At 40.8% G+C, this 12,500-nt stretch overlaps 1 protein-coding gene across 1 annotated transcript in view; it reads right to left on the reverse strand.

The window, feature by feature from the left end:
- Positions 1 to 12,500, reverse strand: part of LOC117486834 (dedicator of cytokinesis protein 3-like) — a 213,327-nt gene that overhangs the window by 44,592 nt on the left and 156,235 nt on the right. Inside the window, 11 exon segments of the mRNA XM_034135405.1 lie at positions 1,402 to 1,499; positions 1,788 to 1,959; positions 2,707 to 2,813; positions 3,737 to 3,899; positions 4,721 to 4,827; positions 4,830 to 4,844; positions 5,943 to 6,068; positions 6,235 to 6,323; positions 9,455 to 9,602; positions 10,033 to 10,093; positions 11,707 to 11,788. Coding sequence (XP_033991296.1) covers positions 1,402 to 1,499; positions 1,788 to 1,959; positions 2,707 to 2,813; positions 3,737 to 3,899; positions 4,721 to 4,827; positions 4,830 to 4,844; positions 5,943 to 6,068; positions 6,235 to 6,323; positions 9,455 to 9,602; positions 10,033 to 10,093; positions 11,707 to 11,788 — 1,168 coding nt within the window.

The following is a 12,500-nucleotide window of genomic DNA, read 5'->3' on the forward strand; positions in this document are numbered from 1 at the left end:
AGGCAGGTAGGCCATCCAGTTATTTTAGCCGGGCCGGCTCAGATGATTGGTCGTGCTTTTTACAGTACTACAGCTTCCACAGATGATATTTTATAATGGATTTGTTGTCAAAGCACTTCAGATATTCATTGCTATCGGGATGTTAAGAGCATTCCATGGAATATAACAACAAGTGTATCTCGAGCCGGTTTCTCAAACTTACCTACCCCACCTTTAAGTCTTTACAGAAATACTTGATTTGAATGACTTTGTAACTTTATCATCTTTTTTAAAATATGTTTACATTCATAAAAGAGGCAACAAGGAATCAATTAAACTTGATATGTTCAGTTTGTTTAGAGGGATGCTTCCAGCCATTGCTGCAGATGCAAGAAAGAGCATGATGTGATGCTCTACTTTCTTAATAATAAAAAAAAGCTTCAAGAAAAGAAATGCCAGAAACCAGATACTTTGAAAAGTAGTCCACTGAAGACAAAAGACATGGACATTATTTTGGAGAGGTTCAAATAAACATAAATCAATTGCACTTTATGTTTAAAAATACATTTTCGTTCAAACATCTCAAATAAATGGCATTCTTTATATAACTACTTGCATGCAATCCAGGTTACTGTGAGTACTTTGCATCATTTAGAGAGTGCAATTCACGAGTTAATTGCATTGTAGGTAACTAGAAAAACTTGTTTTCATCATTTAAAAATATTTATTTAAGATATTTACAAAAATGCACTCAAGAAATCCTGGATTATAGTTGTTTATTTTTATTCTTTGTAATCTGATTTCTTAATCCTGATTATGAGTAATCCATTGTCCATGTCTCTCTGACTTCCCAAAAGCAATTTGCTTCCCAGATAAACAACAGCATACTGCCTGAAGTCCTATTGCATTATTGGACTTTCAGAGCTTTTGAATGTGTAGTTGTTTCACAAAGTACAGAACTGTGACACACACACACACACACACACACACACACTCACACACACAACATACACACACACACACACACACACACACACACACACACACACACTCACCAGTGACTGGAACACCAGCGGTCCGTATTTGTCCGTGTTGTCGTCCAGGATGGAGAATAAAGTGTCCAGAATATCTTGGAGAAACTGACACACACACACACACACACACAACACACACACACACACCCACACACACACACACACACACCACACACACACACACACACACACACACACACACACACACAACACCACACACACACACACACACACCACCACACACAAACAAACACACACACAGTTATTAATTCCGTTGTTAATGCAGCATCAAACATTGTTTTCAAGTATGACTGATAATCCTGTAGTTTGACATGTTACACACTTAAGAAGAAAACATGTGAAAGTATTTAGGATCTCCTGATCTCACCTTGACGATCTCCTCTCCGCTGACGTGCCGCAGTCGGCCCAGGATGTCCATCACTCGGTCCGGATGAGCTTTCCACTTCAGCAGCGCCAGCAGATCCACTGCAACCAGAGAGAAATGATCAATACACTGAATCAAAATGTGATACAAAGACTTAGAAGGAAAGGGGTAATGTATGTATGTGAGCAATAACGTGTAGATTTGAGTGGACTGCAAACTGAGGCGGGTGTGGCTTTGATGTACATCTCCACGTATGTTATATACTTGTGGAATAAATAAAAACTTCTAAAAAAAATTAAAAGGTGTGAGTTTGGTGGAGGAGAGCTGGGTTTGGATCCAGAAGTTCTCCTTGGCTTGATAGTGTTTTGTATTTTTGAGGAAGAAGTTACCGTTCTGAGTGAGTTTGGTGGAGGAGAGCTGGGTTTGGATCCAGAAGTTCTCCTTGGCGCTGCGCTGGAACACCAGGCTGGAGGGCAGGCTGGAGCAGCTGTTGAAGTCCTCTTTGCAGCAGGGCAGCCCGAGGTACAGGGCGTGGTTACTGAAGAGCGTGTTCTCATCACACTGGGGACAAGACAGGATTTTGAGAGTTTCAAAATAAAGTCAGAATTTTGAGAATTTCGGAAAAAAATCGGAATATCGGAATTTTTCGAAATTCTGAAAAATGTCAAGATTTCGGAAAAATGTCAGATTTTCTGAATTTTTTTTCGAATTTTCCGAAGAAGTAAAAAAGAAAAGTAAAATAATTGCGATTTTCAGAACAATTTCAAAAATCTGAATTTTTGAGTGAAAATGCAGCATATTAAGAGAAGAGGTCAGAATGCTGAGAATCGGAATTCTGAGATTTTAAGAAAAAATAACAGTTTAAGATTTTTTGAATTTCTCCAAACATAATTTTCAAAATAAAGTCATGTGAGAATTTCAAAATAAAGTAAGAATTTTGAGAAAAAAAGTCAGGATTTTCCGAAAAAGTAAAACAATTTAGATTTTCAGAAAGAAAGTCAGAATTTTGAGTGGAAATGCAGCATTTTAAGAGAAAAGGTCACAATGCTGCAAATCATTTCAAGAAAAAAATAAACAGTTTAAGAATGAGAAAAAAAAGTCTGAATTTTGAGGAAAAAAAAGTCTGAATTTTGAGAAATCTCAGAAAAAAATAATAATTCTGAGATGTTTAGAATAAGTCAGAATGTAATTGATTTTGTGAAAAAGTCAGATTTCTTAGTATTCAAAATAAAGTCAGAATTTTGAGAAAAAAGTCAGAAATAAAAACGTTTTGGAAACAAAGGTTGAGTTCTCCGACTGAAGTCTGACCTTGTAGACGTAGAGTTCGTGGCTCTCGTCTGACAGCGTGGTTCCATCCTCTCTCATCAGAGGAGTGAAGGAGAAACCAAACAGCTTCTTCTCCCCTTTGTCTTTCGCTGTGAAGAGGAAACAGAGAGGAACAAGAAGAAGACAGAAGTTTAGAGTGAGACACATTTCCTCCTGGCTTTGATTTAAAGTGGACCTACCATGCTATATTATAATAATATAGTATAGGACCATACCTATATGAGGCATATTTATACTTTTTTTTTTTCAAAATACCAAACAGATCATGCATTTTAGCCATGCCTCATTTCGCTCAATTTGCACTTTTTTAGCCCTGTTTTTGCAAGGGCTGATTCTGTGAGAACAGCACCATCTAGAGGCCTGGCATATGTACTACAGCGTCTCCAGCGCTTTCAACCGGCAATGGCCGTGGCTGTCTCCTCCTGATTGGTGGAGTTGGCCCAATAACCGTAGCGCCACCGTCCTGACGTCAGGACAGTGTTCAAATCTGGATCAGTTTTTTATCAGATCCGTTTGCAGCCCCTTTTTTAGAGATTTGGGTATGGAGGAAAATAGAGAGGGTTGTGTTTTCTGACACTTGGTGAGTTCCCTGGAACACCGGGGACACATATTCATGTAGAAAAGACGTACAAAAGTGCATTTTGCATGATAGGTCCCCTTTAATTTGACTCTTTGCACACGGTCCATTTATTCAAAACTGACGTCAATCAAAGGAATGGATCCCTTTCCTGCTGTTACTCTTCTTCACTTTTCTAATCATTGCATTACACATAGGTGACAACTATTAGAAAGCATGGAATGAAAACATGATGATGTGATTGGATAACAGACGGCTTCGTGCACCTTGACTGTATATATTCATATTGAATTAGTTAAATAATAAAAACACAAAAGGACGTCATTGGATAACTTACAGAAGGCCCTTCCACCCTAACTGTGTTTACCTGCACCTTGACTGTATATATGTTCATATTTAATACATTTGAAACAGTAAATATTGAGGTGTACTCACTGGAGCAGTGTCTGAACTCGAAGCGGAGGTGCGACCCTCTGAAGCGGTCGACGGGGATCGGCAGCTTGATGACTTCGCTCCATCGAGGGCTGTTGTTGTGATAGAGGACGAAGGAGCGGTGCTCTGGGAGGGGGGGCTCCCCGGACCCCAGGCTGATGCACTCCTGCAGGGGGGGGGGGGGCAGAGACCAGACCTTTATGGCATGCATGTAAACCACACTTTAGTTTATGACTTTAACACCGTTTAGTGGGAGGTCGTAGAGTGGTGCAGGAAGCGGGAGTAAAACGTGGAAATGAGTCAGAATTTAAGCACTTCCTGTTCTCTCGTCTGGAAGTGAATGGGCTTTATTTAAATGTTTTTTTAATGTATTTTTGGTTAAATGACTGCAACAAGATCTAAGCTAAATAAATAACCACGTTAATGGAAATATACTGGCAATATTGGTAGTAAAAAAGCAAGAATTTGGAAGCTTTTACAGTACAAAGATCAGTGGCAAAATAAGACTACAGAGGTTTGATCATCACATCAACATGGAAACTGATCTACCCATCAATCCGCCTTTAAATCCTTTTTCCATGCATGTATGTCAGTGACTTTAACACTTTGCACCGTTTAGTGGGAGGTCGTAGAGTGATGGAGGAAGTGGGAATAAAACCTGGAAATTATTTCAGCACTTCCTGTCCCCTCGTCTGGAAGTCAATGAGCTTTAATTAAATGGTTTTTGGTTTGATAACTGAAATACGATTTTAAGGGTTTTTCATGTTTTGTTCTATGACATCAAATATGGCAATTAAAGACACAGTCATGAATTTGGAAGCATTCGTCTTATAGTAATGAAATGAAAATGAAAGATACAGCTATCCCACACGAGGTGATACGCATTAAAGGTATCTTCCATTACGTGTAAAGAGTGCAGAGAAAGGAGGGACAGAAAGCAGATTGAAGGTTTGTGTTGTTGTTTTTATAGCAGCTCTGCCTCTTTACCTTGAGGATCTCTCCGTCGGCGTACAACACGTAGACGGTGACTTCGATGTTTTCTGAACGCTCTTCCCCTCCTCTCTCGAAGTCGCCTCGCTCCAGGGTCAGGTACAGTCGTTCCGGATGTCTCCTGAGAGCGAGACGGACACAATAAACCTTATAGTTTACTTATTGTTCCACGTTTCACCTGACTGATGTTGATGCTAAAATGTAAATATAATCCTGAGATGCACAGATCCAGATTGATGAGGATCAAGGACAGATTACTCAATGGGCCTACTTGGCAAATAATCTTTTGCGAAAGGTATTGTTAACATGTTGGGAAGTCAGAAACGGACAGAAAACAACCAAAAAGTGTAAGAAAAGTAATAAAATACATAACCATAGCTAAAATAGACAGAATTCAACCACGATACACAAGTTCTACAAAGAGACAAGCAAATGTAAAGACAAGTGTCTCAATGTCTCACACACTTTTAAAGCTGTCGCACGCACGCACGCACACACACACACACACACACACACACACACACACACACACACACACACACGCACGCACACACACACACACACACACACAGACTGATGACCGGTGTGTTAACGTGTGAGGATTCATTTATCATCTCTGCTCGTCCCCTATAGAGGAGACATCTCCCCTAATGTATCACGATAGGAGTTAAATACTCACTCCATCACTGCTCGAGGTGTGTGTGTGTGTGGTGTGTGGTGTGTGGTGTGTGGTGTGTGGTGTGTGGTGTGTGTGTGGTGTGTGTGTGTGTGTGTGTGTGTGTGTGTGTGTGAAATGCATTGTTAATGTGTGTGAGAGGTGTGACAGCGGTTCTGCAGATGGTAGGTGTTATAAAGGGCAGCTTGAGGGTAAATGGTATTTTTCATTATTTATTTTTCTGATGATTATTGTCTAAATGTGTGGTTTTCTTGTAGAAAATGTCCAAACTAACGTCTTTAAATGTCTTGTTCTGTCAGTGCAAAGATATTTTTTATACGACTCAATGTGCATTTAGGTTGAATCCTCAATTCCATTTGTGTAATGAAGCACATTTTAAAATGCACCACAGTATTCCCTTCTTCTACAACTGTTTTTGTTCTGCATTTCCACGTGCAGCCCTGTGTCGTTTAATGACAGAAATCGATGGAAAAGATGCAAACAGACGAGGGTACAGCCTCAAAGCTCCTCCCCTTTTTCTTGCATGTATTCGGGTTGTCTCACCTGGCATGATGACGTCGGGGAAGCCCAGTTTCCGGGTCATAGCGACTCCTCGGCTGAAGATCAGAGGGTTTTCTCTGCGGAGCTGATCCATGTCTCCTCTCAGCAGCTGAAGGGAGATGATGAGACCTGAGGGGACATAATGAGACGGGTTACAAGAAGAAAAGGGAAACAAACCTCATTTATATGGAATAAAATGCCCTGCCTAAGATTCGCTAACTGGTGCCTCAGCGGCAGTGTTATTTTAAGTTGATTATCTGTTGTATTTCTATATCATTTTGGCTGCTACACTCACCGTAGTTGGTGCTGGGCGCGGTGTATTTGGTGCTGGACTTGCGGATGATGTTCTCGTGGATCTGGTACCATTCGTTCTCATTGTTACACCTGCAGAAACACAGACAAAAAGCACGTGTTATCATCCACAAGGTGACTCCCTTAGCCTCACGTACAATAATAATAATAATAATAATAATACATGTGGTTTATATAGAATAGAATAGAATAGAATAGAATAGAATCTTTTATTGTCATTATACAGGTACAATGAGATGAGTAGAGCTACTCCTTTTTTTTCAAGGTGCCATCAAAAATTAAAATAAACAAACAAGAGACGTGCAACATACAAACAACAAGCATTCATACTTCAAAATGCAGATAACGTTAAAGTGCAGGAATATATCGGTTTAAAGGGGACCTATCATGCAAAATGCACTTTTGTACGTCTTGTATACATGAATATGTGTCCCCGGTGTTCCAGGGAACTCACCAAGTGTCAGAAAACACAACCCTCTCTCTTTTCCTCCATACCCAAATCTCTAAAAAAGGGGCTGCAACGGATCTGATAAAAACTGATCCAGATTTGAACACTGTCCTGACGTCAGGACAGTGGCGCTACGGCTATTGGGCCAACTCCACCAATCAGGAGGAGACAGCCACGGCCATTGCCGTTCGAAAGCGCTGGAGACGCTGTAGTACATATGCCAGGCCTGTAGGTGGTGCTGTTCTCACTGAATCAGCCCTTGCATAAACAGAGCTAGAAATTGTCAAATTGAGCAAAATGAGGCATGGCTAAAATGCATGATCTGTTTGGTATTTTGAAAAAGAAAAAGGATAAATATGCCTCATATAGGTATGGTCCTACACTATATTATTATAATATAGCATGATAGGTCCACTTTAAATCAAAGCCAGGAGGAAATGTGTCTCACTCTAAACTTCTGTCTTCTTCTTGTTCCTCTCTGTTTCCTCTTCACAGCGAAAAATAAATATGTTTGAATGTGTTATATATATATATATATATATTGTGTCAGTGCAAGCTAGAGTTTAGTGCAATTATTGCTCAGGGGAAGAAACTGTCTTGAAGTCTGCTTGTCTTTGGCGCTTTGCTTGGAGCTCAAAGCGCGTTACAAGCAAGTAGAGAAGAGAAATAACAACAGAAGTGAAAAGTGCTAAGCTAGGTGGAATAAGGGTGAGGGCTTAGAGGGTTAGGAGATGAAGGCAAGAGAGAAAAGGTGTACAATGTATTGGAGCGCTAGCAAAAAGGAAGTTACACAGTGATGTCACTATGTTCCGGAAGTAAACAAAGGAGTCCAATGGAGGCGTTTCAGGCGAGGGGGGAGAGACTACCTTTGGAGGGAACACTGGGATTTTAGCCTTTGCAGACCATTTACATGCACTAAAACCTATATAACAAATGTACAACAATATCTGTTTTCTTTTTTTTATTATAAAATATTTAATAATCACTATTTTCTAGAATCAATAATGCACCCATCCCTTAGGTCTCTATGGTGTTATTGACCCAAGTTGAACACAACCCAATGCAAAATAATGATTTGCATTTCTTCAGATGTATCTGGAGTTTACTATTTTTGCAAGATCACATGAATATAATAGAGTTTGTCACATGATGACAGTGCGTTTTCGGGACCCCCTTGAAAACGAGATGGTGCATCTCAAGGGGTTTATCCCAATAAATAAAATGTCTATCTATATATGAAAACACATCCTCCTCACAGCTGATGCATCCTTACAGGAAACAGAGAGTAACAGGAAATGCACAAAGCTTTCTTCGTGTTTCCCTCCCTCCCTTTCCCCGTCCTTTCGTCTTTTTCTCTCTTCTGTAATGCGGAAGTCGCCGATAGCAGTGATTCTTTTCTTTATATTTGTACGGTGGAACTGTGAGGCGCTGATTTGTCACTTTAGGTTGGCAGGAAGGAGGAAAAAACAAATCAGGAACAAATGTGTTCAAACACACACAGACATGCATGGATACACACGTGTACGCACGCACGCACGCACGCACGCACGCACGCACATGCACACGCACACACACACACACACACACACGCTAGTCTTCAGACGTTTCTGCTGAGAGGGATATCCAGTCTGCCATCACAGTGTGTGTGTGTGTGTGTGTGTGTGTGTGTGTGTGTGTGTGTGTGTGTGTGTGTGTGTGTGTGTGTGTGTGTGTGTGTGTGTGTGTGTGTGTGTGTGTGTGTGCGCGCGCGCGCGTGCGTGCGTGCGTGCGTATGTGTGTGTGTGTGTGCTTCTCCTCTCTGTTTCTCTCCCTGCTCTCTTTTATGTCAGTGAGTGGAGTATATTAATAATGAGAGGAAGTGTTGCAGTGACGATAGAGAGACACAAGAGGAAGTGGTTGTGAAGATAAGGAAAAGAGAGTATATATGATTAGATTATATTGTGTGTTTTGACTCCTTACAGTTTCCCCTTTCAGAGTCCTGTGGTTAACAAGCTGAAGAGATTTCAAGGTTTTGTTTTACATTTCATTTCATTTCAAACCTTTATTTAACCAGGTAGGTCCCATTGGGAGACCTGCAGCAAGTATGTTACACATGAAACATAAAACAACATAAAACAATACAGAACATCATTTACGACATAAAATACATCAGTAAATACCCTGCAGGTGAATTAAAAAGTAGAGGTTGCTAACAAGTGTCTAAATGAGACGACTAAACGTCATCACGCCCAACATTAGCCAGCTTTAGCTTAGCGGTGGTGACATCAAGTCATGTGACCGTGCTGTAGTTCCTTTATAGCCCAACATTAGCCACCTTTAGCTTAGCGGTGGTGACATCAAGTCATGTGACCGTGCTGTAGTTCCTTTATAGCCCAACATTAGCCACCTTTAGCTTAGAGGTGGTGAGGTGAAGTCATGTGACCGTGCTGTAGTTCCTTTATAGCCCAACATTAGCATGTGTGCGTTGGTGTTCGGATCAGGGGGGCACCGGTTCAAACCCCACTGCAGTCAGCATGTCGTTGTGTCCCTGGGCAAAACACTTCACCCCAAATTGCTCCTGTGGGGATTGTCCACAGTATTGAGTATGGAAGTCGCTTTGGATAAAAGCGTCTAACAAGTGACATGTAATGTAATGTGTGTGAGTGTGTGTGTGTGTGTGTGTGTGTGTGTGTGTGTGTGTGTGTGTGTGTGTGTGTGTGTGTGTGTGTGTGTGTGTGTGTGTGTGTGTGTGTGTGTGTGTTTTTTGTGTACGTACGTGTAGACCTTCAGCACAAAGTCCTTCTCCTCCTTCAGCTCAGAGATGGTCTGCAGCACGTCGCTCATGGCGAGGACGGCACATCCGTACGGCCGGCGGTATTGAACGTGAGGAGGACCTTTTTTACTGTCGTTCAGCAGCATGCGGCCTGCAGAGAGAAGAGTACACACATCCTTTACTCAAGTAGAAGTACAGATACTCGTGTCTGAAAATACTCTGGTAGAAGTACTGACTAAACTTCTTTACTCATGTAAAGGTAAAGAAGTATGGGCTTTGAAACATCACAACGTTTTCATTGGTCCCTCTTCTTTAGAGAAGACCAGGAAATGATGGATTTGTACTCCACTACTTCCTCTGGTGATATATAATGTGACACCATGTTTAGTTGATTGTTATGTGTGTACCTACTCAGGGAGCAGTACTCAAAAAGGACCTGTGCATTCAACTCAGTAAAAACTGAAAATCCTAAACTTCTCAAAGTTTCTCTTTTAATTGAGGATTGTAAAACACGGTATGGGTGTCTAAGTGTTTTGTCCACTCGATCCGGACATCCATAGTGTTTTATCTCAAAGTCCCACCTGTTCTGATGACCTGAGAGACGATGTACAGATCTCTCTTCATGTCTTTGTTGCTCAGATCCTGCAGAATCCAAGAGAAAGAAAACACACAGATTCAGATTCAGCACGAAATAAATCCAACGCAGAAAGAGAGCAGATCAAGAGGAGATGATGTGTCGAAACCCCCGACTGGACATCTCCCTGATTCAGAGGAATCTGCTCATGTTGTATTCGCTCTGTGGACACTTCCAGAGACTTCAGATGGTCTGTTTAAATCATGTGGAGCCGATGGCTGTAAAGAGGAGGCATTTCTTAAAAAGAATTAGGCAAGATTTCTCTCTGTTCTAGCCCGACATCGCCCGACCAAACGCGTCTGCTGGTCGTCATAAAATATGTTTTTGTTCTGGTCTTTCTTCATTATTTTTTTATATGTAGTTATTTTGCCCCATCTTGTAATCATTTGTGGTCAATTTAAGTGTCTTTGTTGTGAATGTCTTACTCTTTGTGGTCATTCTTAGTTTCTCTTTGGTCATTTCTAATCATATCGCAGTCCTTTTTGTGTCTTTTTGTGAGATTTGTGTGTCTTTATGGTCACTATTAAACCCTTAGTGGTCATTTTGGGTGTCTTTGCTGTCATGTTGTGTCTATTTGTAGTATTTCTGTCTTTATGGTCATTTTCAGACAATTTGTGATGATTTTTTATCACTTTGCAATCATTTTGTGTCTTTTCTCAGTCATATTAGGTCAATTTGTGGTCATTTGGTTTCTCTTTCAATCATAATGTGTCTTTGATGTCCTTTTTAGACCATAAGTGCTGTTTTTTAATCCCTTTGTGGTGATATCTGTGTCTCTTTTGGGCCATTTTGATTTGTATTTTTTCCTTTTCGTCATTTTGCAGCCATTTTATGTCTGTTTGTAGTCATGTTGTTTCTACTTCTGGTCATTTTTAGTCCCTTTGAGGTTATTTTGTTTCACTTTCGGTAATTTGGTGTCTCTTTGCCTTCATTTTGTGTCTGTTTGTGGTCATTTTGTGCCTCTGTGGTCATTTTGAGTCTCTTCCTGGTTGGTTTGTGTCTCTTTGAGAAACATCTTGCAGGTGAATGCCAGTGGGGGGGGGGGGCTTGACAATTTAGACCCCTGTGTCTTTGCATTTAACTCAAAGGATAAGAGCTCATGAGGAGCGAAGTCCAGCAAAATTAGAGGAACAGAAAACACTTACATGTCAACAAAATGAACCACAGAATATAAATCACAACATTTACATTTAACATAATTAGTTTAGTGAAAAAAAGGACAATCCAGATTTATTTACGTGTTGTTTGTGTATGTAATCTTCCTATATTTCTTCATCTTTCTTTCAATTTAGAGATAAAATGTGTGTTTTCCTGGCTGAGCATCATCTCTACTGGTTATTCTGCAGCAGAACAGCAGGGGGCGATGCATCCCTACTTCTATATCTGCACTTTGTTAAATGTGCTCTGCTCAGACTACATTTACAGCATGTTCGTGTGTGTGTGTGCGCGCGTGTGTGTGTGTGCGTGTGTCTGTGTGTGTGTGTGTGTGTGTGTGTGTGTGTGTGTGTGTGTGTGTGTGTGTGTGTGTGTGTGTGTGTGTGTGTGTGCGTGTGTCTGTGTCTGTGTCTGTGTGTGTGTGTGTGTGTGTGTGTGTGTGTGTGTGTGTGTGTGTGTGTGTTACCGTGAAGAGGGCACACAGTCTGTCCACCTTCTCCGGGTTCTTCGGTCCTCCGTTCTTGTTCAGTCTCACCATGAACTTCTCACTGCAGAAACACACAGAGAACAGAAGTCTTTAACTTCAGCAGAGAGGATTGGACATCCCATAGTGAGGCTCTGATGCCCTGAGACTAACCCAGCATCAAGTTGTTAGAGGTTTAAGGCCAAGATTTGGTCCCAAAATGTTGGTTATTATAGTAAAATAGTCCCAAAGTTGTCTTTATTTGTAATTACATTTTGATTAAAAGTCCATGTGATTATACTGCTCTTATATATCGCTCAGATTTCGTCTGCATGTTCGTCACAGCTGCACAGGAGTTTACATTTAGCATCAACCTTTTTACGTTTTCTATGTATTTATACACGCTTGAAGACGTAATGTGCATCTATTTGAGTTATTAAGCAACTTTTTAAAGGGATTTTGAATTCTGTTTTTGATTTGTTGTTACTGTCAGTAGTGGTCAATAATATTGATGACCACATGAATATCAAACTAGAGAGAAATAGCTCTTCTTCAATGTTACTCCAAAACAATGGCACACACACACACACACACACACACACACACACACACACACACACACACACACACACACACACACACACACACACACACACACACACACACACACACAAGCACCACTGACTCTTTAAGCAGCACAATTTATTCTAATCCCCCAGAGATACTGTGGCCCAAACAAACACAAACAACAAAAGAGAAAAAATATGTATTCCTCCCCCAAATCACAGCAGGGGTGA

Source organism: Trematomus bernacchii, unplaced genomic scaffold, assembly GCF_902827165.1.
Source record: "Trematomus bernacchii unplaced genomic scaffold, fTreBer1.1, whole genome shotgun sequence".
NCBI classification, from domain to species: Eukaryota; Metazoa; Chordata; class Actinopteri; order Perciformes; family Nototheniidae; genus Trematomus; species Trematomus bernacchii.